This window comes from Lonchura striata, chromosome 13 (genome assembly GCF_046129695.1).
Source record: "Lonchura striata isolate bLonStr1 chromosome 13, bLonStr1.mat, whole genome shotgun sequence".
Lineage (NCBI taxonomy): Eukaryota > Metazoa > Chordata > Aves > Passeriformes > Estrildidae > Lonchura > Lonchura striata.
This window is the reverse complement of record NC_134615.1, coordinates 7,798,978-7,818,913: the sequence shown is the minus strand read 5'-3', so window position 1 is coordinate 7,818,913 and position 19,936 is coordinate 7,798,978. Positions and strand designations below refer to the sequence as shown.

The 19,936-nt window shown below is 39.9% G+C and overlaps 1 protein-coding gene across 1 annotated transcript in view; it reads right to left on the bottom strand.

Moving 5' to 3' along the window:
• LOC110476213 (neural-cadherin-like) overlaps nucleotides 1-19,936 on the bottom strand; it is a 60,873-nt gene that overhangs the window by 11,206 nt on the left and 29,731 nt on the right. The window contains exons 11-28 of the mRNA XM_077786296.1: nucleotides 19,555-19,727; nucleotides 18,369-18,536; nucleotides 17,925-18,174; nucleotides 17,700-17,827; nucleotides 16,660-16,846; nucleotides 15,765-15,908; nucleotides 14,383-14,666; nucleotides 12,249-13,863; nucleotides 11,166-11,259; nucleotides 9,800-9,984; nucleotides 9,357-9,586; nucleotides 6,220-6,491; nucleotides 5,191-5,405; nucleotides 4,039-4,166; nucleotides 3,389-3,516; nucleotides 2,042-2,165; nucleotides 1,302-1,482; nucleotides 277-443 (exon numbers count right to left, since the gene is read on the bottom strand). Coding sequence (XP_077642422.1) covers nucleotides 277-443; nucleotides 1,302-1,482; nucleotides 2,042-2,165; nucleotides 3,389-3,516; nucleotides 4,039-4,166; nucleotides 5,191-5,405; nucleotides 6,220-6,491; nucleotides 9,357-9,586; nucleotides 9,800-9,984; nucleotides 11,166-11,259; nucleotides 12,249-13,863; nucleotides 14,383-14,666; nucleotides 15,765-15,908; nucleotides 16,660-16,846; nucleotides 17,700-17,827; nucleotides 17,925-18,174; nucleotides 18,369-18,536; nucleotides 19,555-19,727 — 4,673 coding nt within the window. The remainder of the gene's footprint in view (nucleotides 1-276; nucleotides 444-1,301; nucleotides 1,483-2,041; nucleotides 2,166-3,388; nucleotides 3,517-4,038; nucleotides 4,167-5,190; nucleotides 5,406-6,219; nucleotides 6,492-9,356; nucleotides 9,587-9,799; nucleotides 9,985-11,165; nucleotides 11,260-12,248; nucleotides 13,864-14,382; nucleotides 14,667-15,764; nucleotides 15,909-16,659; nucleotides 16,847-17,699; nucleotides 17,828-17,924; nucleotides 18,175-18,368; nucleotides 18,537-19,554; nucleotides 19,728-19,936) is intronic.

Genomic DNA, 19,936 nt, shown 5'->3' with positions numbered 1-19,936 from the left:
TACACAGAATGGGCTACATGGTTCAAAAGGACACCAGGTACACACCCTATTCATCCAATTCTGTATAGGATCTGCATTTCTCTGCATCTGGCATCAACGGGATACCACAGCTGAGTGGTCAGTATCTCAAGTAAAGATCAGATGTATATAGCCACAAAACTAATTCCAGACTCTTCGGTGCTTAGCATAAGGTTTTGCTCTGTTTCCATCTCTTAAGCGAGTGTTCCTCTGAGCTGTCCGTGGCTCTGGTGTCACTGTCTGTGAGGGTGGCCTCACCTGCAGGGTGATGTGCTCGTCCCTGGCCCGGGACAGCACGGTGGCGATGACGCCGTGCGGCTGCCGCGTGCGCACCAGGGCCTGCAGCAGCGTCCTGCGGGCAGACACACTGACAGGCAGCTGGTAGCGGATGTGGCTGCCTGCCTCAAACCTGTACTCCTTGGCCACTGCAAGGGAGAGAAATCTTTAAACCATCTCCTTGTTATTGCCCTTAATGTCAGAATAATAAGTGTTGAAAGTAAAAGGAAACAATTGCGATGCACAGCATGGATCCGTGAGACAATTTGTCCTTTGGGACATACTCCTGTATTTATTTCCACAGCTTCTCCAGTCACTCTCATGCTTTATTTCCCTCTGTAAAGAGGCATTCTCCCACCCAACTTGATCCTGCTAATAGCTCCTCCTTACAGTGCTCACAAGGGGTGACAGCTGGGAAGCAGCATCTCTGGGCCAAGACAAGAGCCTGTGGACCAAGTACCACAATGAAATTTCAGAACCTGCTATTTTATAATTGTATTTCTGCTGCAAACTTTGGCTCCATGAGAGTTAAAAATCCTACTATTTCCAAAGCATAGATCCTTAAGCCAGCAGAATCTCCTCCTGACACCAAGAGAGCAGTGATTTCTAATTCCAGTTGCATGGTTCTAGTTCTTCACAGAAAGTGGTACTGGCACACTCATATTTTTTAGGTTATTAGATATTTCTGAAAGTGTAAACAGATGCAAATCAAACAAATGTAATAAAAAAACCACTTTTTTCACAATTTCTTGTCAGGCAGCCATGTCATTATACAGTCATTGCACAAACACCCTCAGGATTAAAGAAATTATCCTGTACTGAGAAAGCAATTTCTCAAAGGGAATTAGAAAAGAAATTGTTGACAATCACAGGCAACTACACTGCAACATGGCTTTACAAAATGTAATATAAAACCATCTCAACAATCATTACCTGCAAATATTTGAAGTTTCCTGTACTGTAAAATTTAGCAGCCTACACTAACGAAACAGAAAAGCAGGGTTCACCTTTATCACATCGATAGCCGTGGTAGCCTGGCAAACAGTGACACGCAAAGGAGCCCCAGTCCCCAAGGCACCTCCCATGGGCACCACAGGAGGAAGATCCCATGGTCTCACAGCTCCCATCCGTCAGGGTGCAGCCCGGGAAGCTGTTCAGGGACTCTGCGGGAAACTGAAGGTCATACACCTTCAAGAGACAATTTGCGATGCAAAATGTTATTTGAGAAACATATTTTTAAACAGAAATAGCTGCACCACTTCACTGTCTGTTCCTCATCTGCATTGCTTAAGTTACTAAGTTTGCTTTTTGACATTCAGACTTCAGCTGATTTTATCATGAGCATATTTTGCCTTTGAATAAAGTCAACTGACTATGAAAACAAAAAAAACCCTAATACTTCCTAACAAGGCAGACAGCTGGCATAAATATACTGTTATACAACTGGCATTCAGAAGTTCCCTGAATGCACAAAGAAGCTTGGAAAACAGATGCATTAAACAGGGGATAAGCAAACACACAGCTCCTGCCTCATTCATACATCTCCTTCTATTGAGAAATAACTTTTTAAGGTACTAATTCTAATTATCACAGAAAAACCCAGAATTTTCTTGTATTTTACACTGATCTGTGTAGGCATTGGATATATTAATAGAAGCAGATGTTTCATGTATAATACGAACAAATCTCCCAAAAGCTGAATAAAGAAGTTTTTTCTCTGCTAAAGCAAACATTACTCTGCTCTTACCTGAGTATCCAGGATGAAATTGCGCAAGCAACCAGAAAAATGTTTGTGTAGCAACTGTGGATAGGAATATGGTAATGACTCTTTCACACCACCCAGCTGGAGAACAGGGTTCACATTCAAATACCTTTAAAAATCATATCAATAATAAAAATAGATGTGCATCTACCTTCAAGCATAGGCAGATAAATAAAAAAATAAATACACCGCTTTTCCAAATAACAAAGGCTTTATAACATAACAGTAGAACACAACTATTTTATCTTCTCTCTCTGAAATAAAGCCCTTTATTTTAAAGGGTACTTTTTAAACATGACAGTGAAACCTGCTGGAAGACACTATTACATTTTGGATACGTTTGCATTCAAATCAGAAACAGCTGTGATATTCTACACACCATATTCTCCTTCAAGTGCTCTGTGTGTACATAGACATCCTATGCTGTAGGAATACTACAAAAAAGGCTGTTCTGTGTATGACAAAACTCAGAAATATAAAAGTTGGGTCCATGTGGTCTAAAAGGCATGGTAAACATGTCCAAGTTCTGCACTTCATCTCTCCAAGCCAAAGAACTCCATGCATTTTAGACCTCATACTTTCTTTTTCCCAGAGTTATCAATTAATTTATTTTGCTTTCATTTGTCCTTATATTTTTCCCTTTCTTTGTGCTCCTTTCATGACCAGGAGAGCTCCATGCAGCTGTGGACAAGGCTTAATCCCAATGCTCATCAGAATGCTTGCTTGGATTATCTATTCCACAGCTGAAGTATCTTTGTTAGTACAAACATTTCCCTAAAATATAACCTGACTATTCCTTACTGTAACTTTAGGCCCTATACAGAAGAGATTGTCTAAATCCTCTTTGTACCATTCTTTTATACACACAGAGACTTATCTCTCTCCTTAGTTTTCCTTTCTTTCTGTTAACTGACCTCAATTCCTTCATTCTTGATTCTTACTCTCAGGGTGAGTTGATCAGTCACTGCTCTGCTCTGGACTGTACCCAGCTGCTCCTTGTCCACCCTGCACTGTGGGGCACCAATCAGTCAACTGGCCTAAATTTGTGAGATTTTAAAGAGCAGGCTCACAGTGACTTGATAAACAGAGAGAAATCCCATAAAAGCTCCAGTAATAGCCACAGAGTTTTGGGGTTGACAATTAGTACTGCAGCACTACTCAGTGGAAGATTGGTTCCTTAAAATTTGTTTAGTTCTTTGAGGTCCAGGCTTGGTGAGAAAAGAGGAAATGCTTTTTATGCTCCTAACCATCAATAACTCGGCTTCAGTCTAACAGGTCAAATGTTCACAGGCTTAGAAAGAACTGCCTGTCGGGGAAGTTCCAGGAACGTACCTTGCTCTCCGTGGGACAGACCCCAAGACTTCGCAGTTTGTGCGATCTTCAGTGGACAGCCAGCGGCCAACGCCTTCGATCTCGGACAGCGCGGCGGCGCTGCAGCCATCCAGGGTGAAGCGGACAGCCTGCGCCACACACAGCACACCCAGCTGCCTCCTGCTGCACCACAGCCTCAGCTTCTACCTCCTGCACACTATCCAGCAAAAAGGGCTGGGGTGTTCCCTCTTCTGTTTAACCATTAGAGCTAAAATGGAGCCATTTAGCAAAAGTAGGCACTTCTCAACTTTGTTTGTGCTTCTGAGTATTTTAACTACTTACACAAGACCTATAACTGCATTTGCAAGTAAATAAATATCTGCTTTTTGTGCATAAGTAATGGATTCCAGTGGCCACATTCCACATGTGCTGCAGCAGAGCTTAGAAAAGGTAAAGATTGCAGAATATGGATTACAACATCAGTGGATGTGGAATTCACAATAAAGTCATCCCAAAATTTCTATTACTCATCAAATCTACACAACCAGTTAGGACAATACCTATTGTCTGTTCTTTATTGAAAGGCTGTTCTTTCTACCCTCCTTTCTCTGCACAGGGAAATATTTTTAGAAATATTAATATCCTGAAAGAAAAAAAATCCAGTAACTGACCTGACCATTGGTTCTGACTTCCAGTCGATGCCACTTCTTGTCAGCTACATTCAGGTGACTTGGAAACTGCAGGACCACAGAACCTGAGCCATGGCTCATCTTCAGCACAGGAATACCACCAGAGAGTTCTAATACAACATGAACAAGAAATTCCACATCAGCTACAAAATGTCACTTTTGGGTATCTCAGCAGTTAGTGACTGTGTTGATTTAATGGTTATTGCTAGTCACATACAGGGGGGTCACTACAGAAATAACTAGAATTATACCGTATGTCTTCTATTAAGCAGAAGTACTCATTCAGTATATTATTTACTTATACACTTTTCATTATTCTACTTCTCTGTCAAAACACTGAAACTAATTCCTGAGAAGCAATCTGCAATTTTATGATGCTCTAAAACAATTAATATATGTATGTTTCTTCTTTCTCATCTTCTAGTCAAATTTACAAGCAACTGCAAAGCAAGGAAAAAAAGAGGTAAATTATTAACTATACAACCACGTTACCTTTCAATTAATCAGGACTATATAAAATGCCAACCATACTTTTCATCTTGTACGTTAATTTACAAAAAATAAGCAGCAGTAACCTTTTAAATATGTGTCAACGTAAAGCATTAAGTTCTACTTGTAGATTAATCTTCCCACAATGGCACGTGGGGCTGGATTCATCCATCACATCATTGCCAGTTTAAAAAAATCTGCAAAATTGCCCCAAGACCAAAGGGAGTTTAAGTGGATTTCTTTTCTCACTAAACTAGGTAAGAATGACATGCAACTAAGACTGCACTACTCATGTAATACCTATCTTCAAAGCACCTAAATTCCTTTATAGCACTACAGATTTCTAGGCAGATTGTGTGTGTGTGTGTGTGTATATATATATATATATATATATATATATATATGTTTTGCTGTCCCCTTCATTTCTACAACTCTGTGATGAACCCAAAGCCAGAGGGGCAGGCTCCAAAAATAGACATCAAAGGAGAAAGACTTGTTAGGAAATGCTTCAAAATATTTTTACACCACAAAATAAATTACCTCATTAAATAGAAAGACAGAATCCATAGTCTAATTGTTACACTGGTCACAAACAATCCATTCCAAAAAGACATTTAATTTTTCCACACCCTTTTGCAGATGTACCTATTGCAATGAAGTTTTCTGTACTCCCTGGTTCTGGATTCGATAAAGGGCCACTGTATAGTAAAAGTCCATCTGGAACCACAGTAATAAACTCTAGAGAGAGAGAGCTTTCAAAACAAGGTCTGATGGGACGAAACCATGCATAACCATTTCCATGGAAACTGTGCTTAGTCTGCTGGCAGTCTGGTCCATGAAAGGAAGCAGGACAAAGACATCTGAAAGACCATAAAAAAAAGAAACAGTCAAAATTCACCCATGTTCAGCCTTTTTTTTGTTTTGCATGCAGCAAATGCAGAACTTAAATCACAGTTTAAAAATCAGCAAAACTCAGATTTTAGCAGAATCTTAGGTGTGTTTGGCAATTATTAAAATGCTCTAAGAATACAAAGTCTTTTTGTTCCTTATACTAACCCCCTCAAAAAAAAAAAAGTATTTTTGAGGCCATGTTTTTGAGAACAATGAACTTTTTTTCCTAAATAACACAGAACATCAAATATCAATTTATTCCAGAGTGAATTCAGGGAGGTTAATTCCTAGCTGGAATTAATTTCACTCAGGAAATACTGCTGCACACCAGGTGATGTTATAATAAAGCAAGTTTACAATCTAATGCTTTTTAGGCTCCTTATTACCCATTGTTTGAACTGTATGTCACTCCTACATCCCTACTGCTACCACTGATATTCACCTTTATTATTGTTATTATTATTCACCTCTCCTGGAAAAAAAAAAACAAGGCACACATGCCTTCATCCTGAATTAGGTGCTCTTAACAAATGACAAGTGTTAATTATGTGTTCCCCAAGGTTTTCTTTGTTAGTCTTGCACTTTTTGGGACCACAGCCCTATCGAGGCCATCAGGAAGCCCCTGCTGCCATTAGCTTTACACCCCAGTGCACTTGTGGGGTTTTTCTGTTTCTCCTCCAGTCAGAAGTGCATTTGTGGTTATTTCAGGCGGGTACTTCATAAGCACCACTCAACACTTTAAGAAGAGAGGGCAGCAATCATGTGCAGTGCAGCTTTGCTCACCTGTAGCCGTTCAGAGTGTCGACACAAAGGCCCCCGTTGAGGCAGGGGCTGCGGGGGTAGGAGGAGCAGGGCTGGTGCAGGCGCTCGCGGGCGGAGCAGGAGCAGAGCCCGTGGCTGGAGGCGCTCAGGGACACGAAGGACACGCTCCCCGTGTCCATCACCGTGGGGACGTCGCTCACGCTCAGGTGGTTTGTACAGCCCTCACTGCAGTTGGCGCTCCTGCACTCGTCAACATCGATCTGGGAAATGTTCAGTTGTAGAGCTGACTGCATCTAAGAGAAAAGACAGTACCACTGCCATCCAATGAAGGCTTTTACCTCAGAGCCATCAGAGACTTAATGCAGTGTTTAGTTTCTTGAGAATAACTTAGAAACATCCCTGGTTATACAGGCAAGAAAAGTTATTTGAAAAACTCAGGAAACGTTTAATTAAAAAATTACAGCAGCAGCATTTCGTAGAAACTTGATCATTGACATGATTGATTGTGAACATGTTGAATCTGTACGGGTCTAATAGCATTATTTCCAAGGACCAAAGCTCTGAGAGCAGTGACACTCCTCAGAACTGCAGCATCTGCATTACACCTCTCTGCATGTCAACAGCAACAGGAATGTTTCAGCTCAAGACTGGGTAAATCCTTCCTCAGCAGTAACACCCAGATACTATTGCTTACATTCTCTCACACAAAATGATGCAGACACAGCAAAATGCATAGCTGAACTGCTTTCAATAATCATGTCCACAGACAGTCACCTGACAAGACAACTTTGTAGTAACTTGGATTCAGTCTAATGATTTGTGCCCCATAAATTTACATTTCATGTCAAGCTGTCTGCAACAAAACACAGTCAGTTCAGCATACTGGATGCTGTATTCTATGCTGCGTTAACCTTTGCTAGTTCACTGTGTTTATTGTTAATTAGGGTTGCACCTGAAAGCCCAAGTACCAAATAAAAAGAGCCTCAGTATAACCTCAGCTCTGGTAATGTAGGAATAGTGACTCTGAGACCACAACTTCCATTCTAAATGGAGCAAGGAAGCTGGGAGGGAGGGATGGAAGGGAGCTGCTTACCGTGTGAGACAAGAACAGAGCTGCCATTGGTCCTGGCTTTTTCTCCTTCAGCCTGCACCCCTAAATTATCACAGTTTGTTCCTTCCACTTATTTGGGAATTTTGCACAGGTGTCTGTTATAAAGCTTCAGAATGCGATCAGTATTTGGTGATTCAAATACACTGAAATGTGTATTTAGTACCCAAACCTGAGTTTGGGTGAGTGAGGCAAGAGACCTCACTACTCTCACAATGGTACACAAATAAACAAGGTATACAAATGTTAAACTAACAGCACTAGAGCTTTAGGTATTTAATATGGAGTTTTTTTCCCAAATGGTAAAACACATGGCAGATATCTTAAACATAAGCTTTGAAAATATATTAAAAAAAAAAAACCCAAAAACATAAAAAACATAAATATTAAAGTGCTTCTATTTTTTTTCTCATTTGTGTAGTCATCTCAGTTCACCACTGTCAGAACTTTGTTCTTTATAATCCTTTGTCTCTATATTCTTAAATATCATAACATATATTGCTGCCCACGCCCCCAAAGGCACAGAGTATACTTTGTAATGACATGATGCATCCTGTCAATGCAGGTCTCTGTCTGATGCCCATGTTTGTCACCATCAGTGGAGGGTCTGTAATGCACATTTAGACATCTAGGTAATCCTGTTATTGAACAACTGTATAAAAACAACCTTGGCTCCCTTTAAAAAGTATCAGGATGGATTATTTTTCTGCTAAATAAAAGTTGCTGTTGTAAAACTATATCCACAGAGGGTAATGCAAATATATTATTTATGTAGAAATTCAATGAATAATTCCAGTGCTAATTACTTATTTTCTATATTTATAGTTATACGCATAGAAAAATAACTGGAGGAATTCTCCAGCTATGATTGGTTTTCTGTAAACTATTGGTGATTACTCACCAGAGCTATTAATTAAATATCAAAAGGTGGCATATAATTCATAAAAACATATATTTTCATTAAAATAAGTGAGTAATCCCCTTGTTACCATTTGATGAATTCAGGTGTCATGCATTATGGCAGAGAATATTTGAAATCTATAGGATTTTCTATCTTATCGTAGCAGTAATTCAATAAATATGTAAAAGAAGCAGTCATTACCCTTCATGAATACTCTCTGTCTCTGGCATTCCCTATTTGGTCACTCTGAAGAATCTCAAAATCCACAGAGCCATTCAAGATACACCAAGAAGGAGGCAGGGACTAAGTTAAGACAGCCCTGTTTGGTTCCCAGACTCAGGCAGACTCCACCATATTCACACAAATGGAAAGTTCTGATTTCTCTTTGGAAAAATCATCCATATGATGTACCATATATTAAACCCAAACATGGCCAGGGCAAGTGAAAAGCTGAGCAGTGTCACTTTGCCTTTGTGCAGGGCTACAGAAAAATCCAGCTGTGGCTAAGACAGGCTGTGTCTGTAACTGAGTCAGAGAGCAGGAGAGCTAGGGAACACCAAGAAGGGGAGGAAAACATCTTCCATCCAAAAAAGTATTTTCCCCTGACAACAGTAAAAACTGGGGGAAGGTGTCACTTTGTATTTGAAGCTGTCCTTTGGTGAGATAAATGCAACCACAGGACTGGTTGTCTCCATCTCACTTACCTGTTGCAACTGTTCCCTAAGCCACACATTCCTTCCAGCAGGACTTTTCCTCTGAAGTGCCACCTCTTTGTACTGTAGAATTTCTGTTAAGGTGACATCGAGCCTCCACTCTAAGTGTCTAAGCAAAAGCTGATGTGGGGATTTGGGGATGACACAGTGAAACACTGACTGGAGAAAACACAGGTATCTACCCCATGGCAGCACTGCAGACCCATTTTTCTGCAGCTCTCCAGTGACTATCCATCGAACCAGAAGTTAGTACAACCACCATACCAGCATGTATGGCACTAAAAAGAAGGGAGAAAGCTTGAATTAAACACTTGTTTTTATCCTGTGGGAAGCAATAAAACCCTTATCTGCAGATGCAGTATAGTTTTCCACTGAGGTTTGGGATACACACCCTGCAAACTCAGTGTTTGGCCGAGTTCCACAGAGGAGAACCAACCTCAGTTTTGAACGCTGCCATCTCCGCATGCAGTTTCTCAGGTCTGTAATAGGCCGAGCCAGCACGGACTGCAAATCTCACATCTGTCTGTCTGCCATCCCTGCTCATCACACTGAAGACAATCACATCACTCAGCTTTGCAGGTAACAGTTTTGCAAGGAACTCCTTGAGCTCGCCATGCCTCGTTTTGCCATGTTCGTCTCTCCTTATGAACTCCTCTGCTGTGACATCTGGTCAGGGGATTAAAAAATAGATAAACCTGAACACCTGAGAGCTCACAGGTTAATTTCTCAATTTATCTCTTATTTAACAATATGGAAACATGCCAGAAAGTAGCCTACAGTGCTAAGCAAATCAAGTATTGATGTAGTAATATCTACACCACGTAAACATTCAGTTAAAGAAGCATCTGATCTAAACTCTCACCAGCAAATGAAACCAACCTGAGAAACGCACAGTGGCTGAGTTTTGTACGGCTTCATTTTCCAGGTCTCTGACATGGACCTGTACTGTAGATATAACATCGGGACAAACTCCATCAGAAACTCTGACTCTTAAATTGTATATTCCCTGAGGAGTGTAATCCACCATCAGCAAAGACCCAGTCCTCTGATTTAATCTGAAAGATCTAGACAGAAACCTTCAATTAGAAAATCTTAACAAATCAAAGTTGAGGACTCACTTTATTCATTAACACCATTCAGAAGGCTTTAAATGTTACTGTGAAGGTTATAGGGCCAAAACTTATGGGAATTATCCAACAACCTCAGAAAAGCATTTCAGCCACCTTAACTGAGAAATTGCAATCTGCAGATATTATAAAGAGATGTTCCTTCCACTCAACCTTTCCCAGAGTTGAACAAAAGCAATTTGAACTTGCAATTTGAATTTGTGCAGTTGAACTAGGTGGGTCAACAGTCATCATGGGCAAGCCTCTGAGGTCAGAATAGGGAATGAAAAACTCACACTGATCATTCCAGGTTCTCACATCTCTATCTAGAACAGGGTAAGTCTGTATAAAATCTCTCACACGATCTTCATTGGACAACTCAAAGGGCCAGTAATTTGCAATTATGAAAATCTTCCCATGACCATTATTATGGAACAGTGACCTCTTAGCAAAGAAACAGGCAGAGGGGCTGCTGATGGACAGAAAATCTTTAATTCTGGGCTACATAAAGCTTTTAAACTTTTAGTCATAGAACAGACTAAAATTCACTTTCGCATCCATTTTTTCCCTTTCAGACAGCATATAGTTATGCCATAAGCCGTCTCATTTTATGATATGAACAAATAAAGTCTAAGTAGGAATTAAGGGTCCAATTCAACATTTCAATTAACAAAAAAAACCTCCACTAATCTGAGTCATGGTTTTCACATGAAATTGTAAATTTAGCCATCAAAGGAGAGCACCAAATTCCCCTCCGCTTTTGATGAAATTACTCCCTACTTTGCTTTTAAATTCAGGATTTGTATTCCATCAACCCTAACAACTGAGAGCATGACTTTGGACTCTGTCTATTTTTAAACTGAAGCTTACAGAATGCATATTTTAAAGTAAATTAACTATGACATCTGACTAAAAATGAACATCATGGTGCGATTTTGCATTGTCTTGCAAAAAATATTTCATGCAATGATTTTTTAATACCTAGTAGCCCAAGTGAAAAAGAGCATTCGAAAGGTACATCCCTTAATACACTCAATAACCCTGGCTTTATGCACATCCTGAACACAGAGAAATACGTGGTGAGAAAATAATTACAGAAGCATAAATATTACTCATTTTGACAGAAATACAATCCTCACTTGAGCAGTTTTCCTTCAGAGAGAAATGTTTTATTGTCCCAGTCATCCTGATCTGGTGCAAACACTTCCCCAAGCACTGTTGTTGACCATTTTCCTGTTGAGATAAATTACAATAAATCTGCATTTAATTTTTGCTTTTCAGTGCACTTTATATTCTGTGACATTCATTACTGCATTTATTATTTTCAGACTCCTGCTCAATTTAGTGATGGTTATGATCCAAGATTCTTAAAACAATGCATAGCTTGTCGTATGATTTCTGCCAGTTCTGGCAATGTGAGCACAGTGGAGATGCCACATGAAAGAAGAAAACAAAAATTAAAAATCATCACATCAGGAGTTAATTCCAAATGTTTCATTGCTACTCTATTATTTTGAAGAGCACACAAGTGAAACACAGCAAAAGAGGGAGAGCTTTTTACGGGGTACAGCTGGGAGAGAAGGAGCTGATTAAGAAAAGGAAAATGGCAAGAAGACACCAAGCTGGGCCAAATCTTGGTGATTTTTACAGGCCCTTGGGAGCTGGCACAGAAGTGGAACATCCAATCAATTTTTCTAAAACAGAAGGAGGAACAAATCCAGGGAAGGATACTTTTGAAATTCACAGTCCAGGTTCAGCAACATGGGAGATTTTTAAGATTCAAATCTGGAGGCAAGCCAGCCTGTATGCTTCATTCTCTCATTTCTACAGTATGATCTGGTCACATTTTTTTGTAATTTAGGCATACTAAACTCAGAAAATGTAACTGCAAAATTCCTTCTGTAGGTGAACACTCATTAATGGAAAATATATTTTACGGGTTTATAAAAATGATGCTTTTTCTGCAAGTTCAATATATATCTGTTTGCAGCTAACAGTTCTTTAGTAGATAACCTTTTACACACTAAGGTCTGAGTTTAAGAAATAGTTTTCACTTATTCCACTTTACTTAGTAGTTTACAGAACAGGAGCTGCAGTTTTGATGTATGTAAACCATTAACAAAATAGATTACCAGATTGCAAGAAAGAAAATGTAAAACTCTGCTATTTCATTAGTCTGATCTAATATCCAGAATCTGATCTTACATCCAGCTAGCACTTACCTTTGTAGCTGTACACATAGACCTCCTTGTGGCCAGACTCATGACAGTTGTCGTTCTCATCACCAACTGTTATAGTCAGGGTGGTCGTGGAGCTCATAGCTGGAATCCCACTATCTGTTATAACTATTGGCAGGTGAAACACCTTCTGCTTTTCTCTGTCAAAAGACCTCAAAGCTGTTATAGTTGCTGTGTTATTTCTGTTGTCAGTAAGAGAAAAGTCCAAGGAATTCTGATAATTTGGTGGCAATGAATAGGTAAAGGGTGGCCCGTTTTCCTCAGCATCTGGATCAAAGGCATGAAGCAGCTTTGAGGTATGGTTCATATGCACTATTTCAGGCTTCAATGTATTCTCCCAAACTACAGGCATGTATGGTGCTTCAAACCTTGGTCCATTGTCATTAATGTCAAGCAAGTTAATTAAAACTGTAACACTTCCAGTGCGGGCAGGTGTCCCCTGATCTGCAGCTTGTACAATTAAAGCATATTTCTGAATGGCTTCACGATCAAGTGCACTTGCCACAACCACGTGACCAAACTGGTCAACCACAAACTGTCTCATAGGGTCTGAATCTGACTTTATAGAATAGATAATCTTCCCATTCAAATCAGAGTCCTTGTCTGTAGCCCTCACTGTGGTTACGGTAGTACCTACAGGCACGTCTTCAAATACAGGGTTTGTCTGAATAAACTGAGAAAGGAAAGCTGGGCTGTGGTCATTTGAGTCTTCAACTTCAATCAGGCACACTGCAACACTAGAAAAATCCAGATCTTCCACAGTAATAGTAAGATTAAACTGCCTTTCACGGGCATTCTCAAAATCCAACTTTTTTTTCAGTCGAACCGTGCCACATTGCCGTTCTTTGTCATTCTCAATATAAAACTTCTCATCTGGGTCCCCTCCGATGATACTGAACATTAAGTCTGCGTTTTCCCCAACGTCTGCATCCGTAGCACACACCTGCAGGACTTCTGAGTCTATGGCGCTGTTCTCAGGAATTGCTGCCTGCCACAGCTTCTTTGTGAATTTGGGAACATTATCATTGACATCTGCAACCCACACAGTGGCAGTGGCAGTTCCCATTAGCCCTCCCCCATCTCTTGCTTCAACAGTAAGAAAATAACTTTCAGTCCTCTCCCGGTCCAGCAGTCCCCCTGCCACGTGGATGGTCCCGGTACTGGGATTGATATTAAACATGTCAGTACCAAACTCGTTCTTCACGTTCTGTGTTATCCTGTACGTCAGGACAGCATTCAGACCAACGTTTGGGTCATCACGATCGACTGCAGCCATTTCCATGACCAAGGTGTCTGCAGGAGAGTTTTCAAAGACATTCCCATTGCAGTCATCAGGCATGCATGTGAACGTGGGTGCGTTGTCGTTTATATCCCACACGTTGATGATCACATCTGCAAACCCTGTAAGTCCTCCTCCACCTTCATCAGTAGCCAACACAATGAATCTCCACAGTGCTCTCTCTTCCCGGTCCAGCCTCTTGTGGGAATAAATGCTGCCTGTTTTCTCATCTATTGTGAAAATGTCAGCTGCACCATACCCATGCAAGGAATATCTCAAATCTCCTCCATCAACACCACTATCAGGATCACTGGCCATAACCTACAATAGTTTTGAAAAAAAAACCAAACATAGAAAGCTTTAAATATGCAGTGGTTGCATCACACCCTATATGCTGCTCCAGTCTAAAGGAGTCCAAGCAAAAGTGTATTACATGGTATTAACATGTGCATGCCAGGGAATAGCAAATCCAGGGACAATTCAGGGCAGGCAAATGTGCATTTTTAACGATGTTAACAATTTAACAATTTTAGTACTAAAATAATATTATATTTTTCATATTCATACAGGTAATTGAAATATTACATTCTGATAACTACTTTAAATTGTCCATTATTTGCTTTTCAGGATTAAAAAATCCATACTGTTCATCCTACTTACTATCCCTGTAATTTATATTTTTTTCCACAAACGTTAATTTCTTCTCTTCAGTGATAAAAAAACTTAGTCAAAATAAATTCAATTAATATATATGTGCTGAGTTATTTTTAACATAATTGTACCACAATAATCTGAGCTCTTTCACTGAAATATTATAATCTGTGAAACTGCATACACTACCTGAAGTACAAAGACTGGCAACAAATCCAGTTCCTCAATTATACTTCCATAGTATTCATTGATAGAAAAAACTGGAGCCTCGTCATTTTTATTCATGATGTTGATGATGATAACTGCATAATCCTCCCATTTCCCATCAGAGGCCAACAGGTGGATCTCATACATTTTTGTTTCTTCATAGTCCAGTGGTTGGGCAATGACAATGGCTCCTGTTTCTGGATCTACATCCAGCACTCCTCCTGTGTTTCCAGCTGTGATCTGATACCGTAGTTTAGCATTTGTTCCTGTCAATTACCAACAGTGTCAGAAAACACACATTTCTTGAAGTAGACTGATGGCAAGATGAAGTACAAATCACACAATAACTGATTAGTGGTATTATAATTTTATCATTTTTGTGGTCTTTTAAAACATGCAGCTATGTCAGACTACTTAGCAGCATTTTCAATTCTAATGTGTCCAACTGCAGTTTGTCTCTAAAAAATATGTCTATGCAATGAAGAAATAATTCTGTTTTAATTTTATTTAGTGGGCAGAAATTAAGTGCCATATATCTATCACATCAGGTCCCCTGCCCAACACTATAGAGCAGATTGACAGGCAGCCTAAGTCCCAAACTAAAAGTTCCTTGAGTAGGTAAATCCTTTTGCAGTAAGTCTTCACCACATTTGCCTCAGCCTCCTACAGAGTGGGAGCAACCCAGTGAAGTCAGGATTTCCTTGCATTTCACAAACACACAGAGAGCAGTCCTTGGGACTGGTGCAACAACAACAAAAAAAAAAAAAAAAAAACAGTTTCACCATACAGTGCAGATGAATTAGCAGTGCTCCATGGTCAAAAGATGCAAGCATGTACTGATCCCTTTCTCTTTTATGAGCACTGGTTATGTACTTTTACATGATTAGTGGCTGAATTTCTGGCTGATTTGTGGATAAAACAGTGTAGCTAAAGTTCATCATATGCATTTAAGAGGTCTAGATTCTAATAAAACAAACAAACAAAGCAAAACTATACTGTCCATCACAGAGAAAGCAAATGAATCTCACTGAAATCAAGTCTGACTTATTCTAGTTAACCAGGACATTTTTATTGGCACCCACTTGTAAGAAAATGATCTGATCTATAAAAAATTTGTATCCATGGGCATAGAAATGATCTATCATCTCACATTAGTGCATGTCTCCTGAAATAAGAGACTGTGCCACAGCTCACAGTTATGAACTAATGTTCATGCCTGAGCAGTGCACACTTAAAGAAGTTTTAAAATCTGGGAATAGAAAGACATTTCCTTTTCTCACACCACCAAATATACCTAGGAGTGCTAAGATTAATGAAACTGATTCGTATTTTGGACAGAGCTGTGGGGGATTGCAGCGCCTTACCTTCATCCTCATCGTTAGCACTGACTGTAAGGATGGTGGATCCCACATCCTGGTCCTCGTCCACGCTCACCTCGTAGACGCTCTGGGCGAAGACGGGCTGGTTGTCGTTCACGTCGCTGACGGACACGCGCACGTACGCCGTGTCTGCAGAGACAGGGAGCCACGGTTCCCACCCCAGCTGTGCCACTTCTGACAGCTACAGCCCCTTCACCTGTCTGCCTGCGCATTCAATGGAGGCAAATATGCAGACAATATAGAACCAAACCCTTAGGGCTGTGGACCGCCTATATACCGACATTACTCAAAGGCACTCGGGTATCAAATAAATGTCACATCCAATTTGTTTAAACACATACTACATGAATAATTGAGCAACTGATGCCTAATATGGCAGTTGTACAGTGCTTAGTCGTAACTTTTTGTTCTGAAGCCACAAAATTTTAAGTTTTTATTTAAGCAGGGCGGTCAATTGAGAAAAGGATTTTCTATCTTGCATATTCCTGCTTCATAATTACTTTTGACTGAACACCATACATATGCAGTACTTTGAGAAACACTTGCACTGCCCAAAGATTTGCATCCTGCAGATAATAGGCACATCTTTGCCTGCTAGAAAACACTCTCTAAACTCTAAATATGAAGGTCTACAGGTTTACTTTTCATTTCAGAACAAAAAACTTGGTTGATCATCATGTAAAGCTTATCTTCCAGCTCTGACACAACTGCTGCACAAATAAACAGTAAAAGAGCCACCACTAAACCAGAACAATAGACACTGTCCCAAAAAGACATAGGAAAAAAAAAGGAAATTAACATTTAATCATGTACTTCAGAGATTCTGTTTTCAGACACAATCCAAGTAACGTCACACTTCACACAGCCATCTGTCTCTTACCAGAGTTTGGCTTCCCATGCTTTCCAGGCCGAGCTGATTCAGAGCCATCCATTGACTTGACTTCCAGAAGGTAGGAGCCCTTCTCCTCTCTGTCAAACACCGAGGTGGTGTAAATGGAGCCTGTCTGGGGGTCCAAGCGAAAACAGGTGTAGTCTCTGCCACTGTCATGTAACAGGGAGTAAGTTATCTACAGGATTAAAAAGCACAGGAAAGTTAATATATACTTTCCTTTTGTTGAATAGTTCACAGCTAGAATTATACTTGAAGAGAGGAAGAATTGTCCCATGTCCTAGTACTTGATCAGGCCAAGGAAGTTGGATAAAACTGCAGCCTCAGCAATCTGGTCTAAAACCAATTAACTTCCTTGATTGCTGATCTGTAAAGGAAAATAATTTGTCTAATCAGCTCCTCATTTCACTAGCATATGTTTGTACACTGCTTGTGCTGCAGCACTCAAACTCAGCTAAAGATCCCAAGTGATCAAGTGAGCTGCACTTGAATCTGCTCAGGATCACAGACCATGTTCTGCCCTCTATTATATGCATGGTTTTGTGACTTGACTTCAGTTTGCACTCTTGTTCTGAGGATGTATCTATTTTTGATTTGTTTAATCAGCAAGGAATACATCCTCTTCGGGTGTTAACTTGCCATATTTTGTAAGGACTCAGTTGGCAGTACTGCCAATGATTTCCAACTCCAAGAAGCTTTTAACACAGCTTTTCTTCCACTCATTTATCCAATCTAATTTTAGGTCTATGTAGAACTTTCCACACAAAGGAATTCTTCAGGAAGCATTTCAACTAAGCTGCAGGCTGTGTAAATATTTCCTCTTTGTTTTCTGCCTCACACCTACTAGTTTTAGTTGCATTTTTCACCTGGAAACACAGAGAAGCATGTAATTAACTACTTTATATCATTCTACATTTCCCTATTAGTCATCCCTTTTCTAGGCTGAAGATTTCCAGACTATTTAGCCATTGCTCCTGCAGAAGTTATTCCACAGCTTTCATCAGGGGAGATGAAGGTTCCCACTTTCTTACCTCACCATGCTGACCAACATCAAGGTCAGTGGCAGACACCTGAGTGACAAATGTCCCCACATCAGCTCCCTCTGTTACTGAGGCTTCATAAATGGATGAAGTGAAGAATGGGACATTGTCATTGACATCTAGAACGTCAAAAAGAGCACACAGAGAGAAAACTGTAAAACTTTAAAGGAAAACAGAGCAGGATTATACTGTGACATCACTGAGCAGCTCACACACCTGTGACATTAACATGGACTGTGGTGAACGCTGCCAGAGGAACTGCAGCCACGTTCTGTGCTCGCACCCGAAGCTGAAAGCTCTTTGTTGTTTCATAATCCAGGGGCTCAGCCACCAGGATTGAAGCAGAACCATCATGTCTGTTTGGAGTCAGGTAGAAACGCACTGGCATGTTGGCCTCTGGGACAAGCCCCTCTTCCAGGTTGTAAGTGACACGAGGATCTCCAAGGGGAGAAGTTGCTTTGATTGTCTGCACAGTTCAAAAAGTGTGTGTAATCAACCCTTCTGCAAGTATAGCAACATTTCTAAATGCTTTTGTGTTTTCATTCTCCCAGATATTCAGCTAAAAAGCACAAAAATCTTATAAAAGCTCAGTATTTAAGCAAATATACTATGTTCAGTTACTCTGCAGCCTGAGAACTACAGACAGACAAACAACCTTACCAAAATTGAGGCATCCCTTGTTGTATTCTCTGGAATAACAACTTCATAGCTGTCTCTTTCCCACTGTGGAGGCTGGTTTTCTGCACTGGTTACAGTTACAGCAAGTTCAACTTTACTGCTCCTGTTACCTCCATCTGTAGCAGTAATCTCTCGAATTATAGATGTCTTCTGAACAGTAAAAAAGGTTTAATTACAGAAGGTTTTGAGTAGGCCTCCAAAATAAATTAATACATAAAATTAAAAGTACACTTAAAAATAACCTTCACAGGAGAAAAAGATCTGAAGATGAACTCAAAATATGAACTAAGTGCAAATTTGATAAAAATTCTATTTACTTTACTTAAGAGGGTTGGAAAATTTTGCTATATGTCTCAATAAACCTAAGCAAATGTTACACAAAATTTAAAACCAAACAGAACCAAAAAACCACTTTGTCGAGGACCTGAGTTCTTAAGCTTACCTATTAGCAGTTCTTGTTACTAGGTCTGTAGGGTTCTTAGATTCATTAAAGAAAATACATGAAAAAGATACACTTTCACCAAACTTTTGTGTGTCAGTTATTTAGAAGTTCAATGTCAGTATTAAAAGTACCTATTTAAAGACTGGCATCAACAACAAGAGTTCAATTTCAAAACAAATTACTTTAAAACATGAAAATATAGGACTGTTTGTGTAGGTATTTAGAAATAGCTGAAACTAGTCAATTTTAGATAACTACATGAATTATGCTTTCACCTTCCTGAGGGACAGCTATGCTTAATGCACCAGAACTGACATATATCAAATTGGGAATCTGTATCAGGACCAAAATTTCACATTTGTTCTTATTCAGGTTTGTGTCTTGACTCATTGCCTGTGAACACAATGAAGTGCTACACTTGGGTTCTTGCTCTCCCTGCTTATGACCTCAGTCCTCCAGCCCTTGGAATCAGCATGCCAGAGCCAGGGAAATGGGAAGAGCAAGTCTCAGAGGCAGTGCTGTGGCTGCTACTTCCCAGCTGAAAGCAGGGCTTGCTCATATGCAATTCACAGTCCATTAACTCAGCAGCTAAAAGCCTTAGACTCATGTTTAATTTAAATAGATGTATTGATCCTTTAACCTGAGGGGGTAAGCCAAACTCACGACCTCAGTCCCTCCTATGATATATTTAAATAGTCAGCTTTAAAAAGAAAGCAAGCACCATACCTGAGATATGGGTTGGTTTACAAACACCCAGCCTGTGGTAGGATGAATCTGTAAATAATTTGGTTCATCACTTGCTATGGAGTATGTAATGGCAGCATTTGAGCTGTAGTCATCATCCCGGGCTGCAACACGCAGGAAGCTGGTCCCAACTCTTGTGTCCTCTCGGAGGAAATCTAAGAGAAGGAAAGGATATTTCCTTTGATAAAATGATCATTAATTTGCTAAACTACCATGGACATTTTAGTAAGCCATAAAGAAATAACTGCCATACATCATTAGTATAATTTTTTGTTCCTTGTAACAGTGGCCACACACTGAGTATTCCAAAGGGCTGCTATCACTCCAGAGCTACAGATCATATCTGAACTTCATATTACCTCAT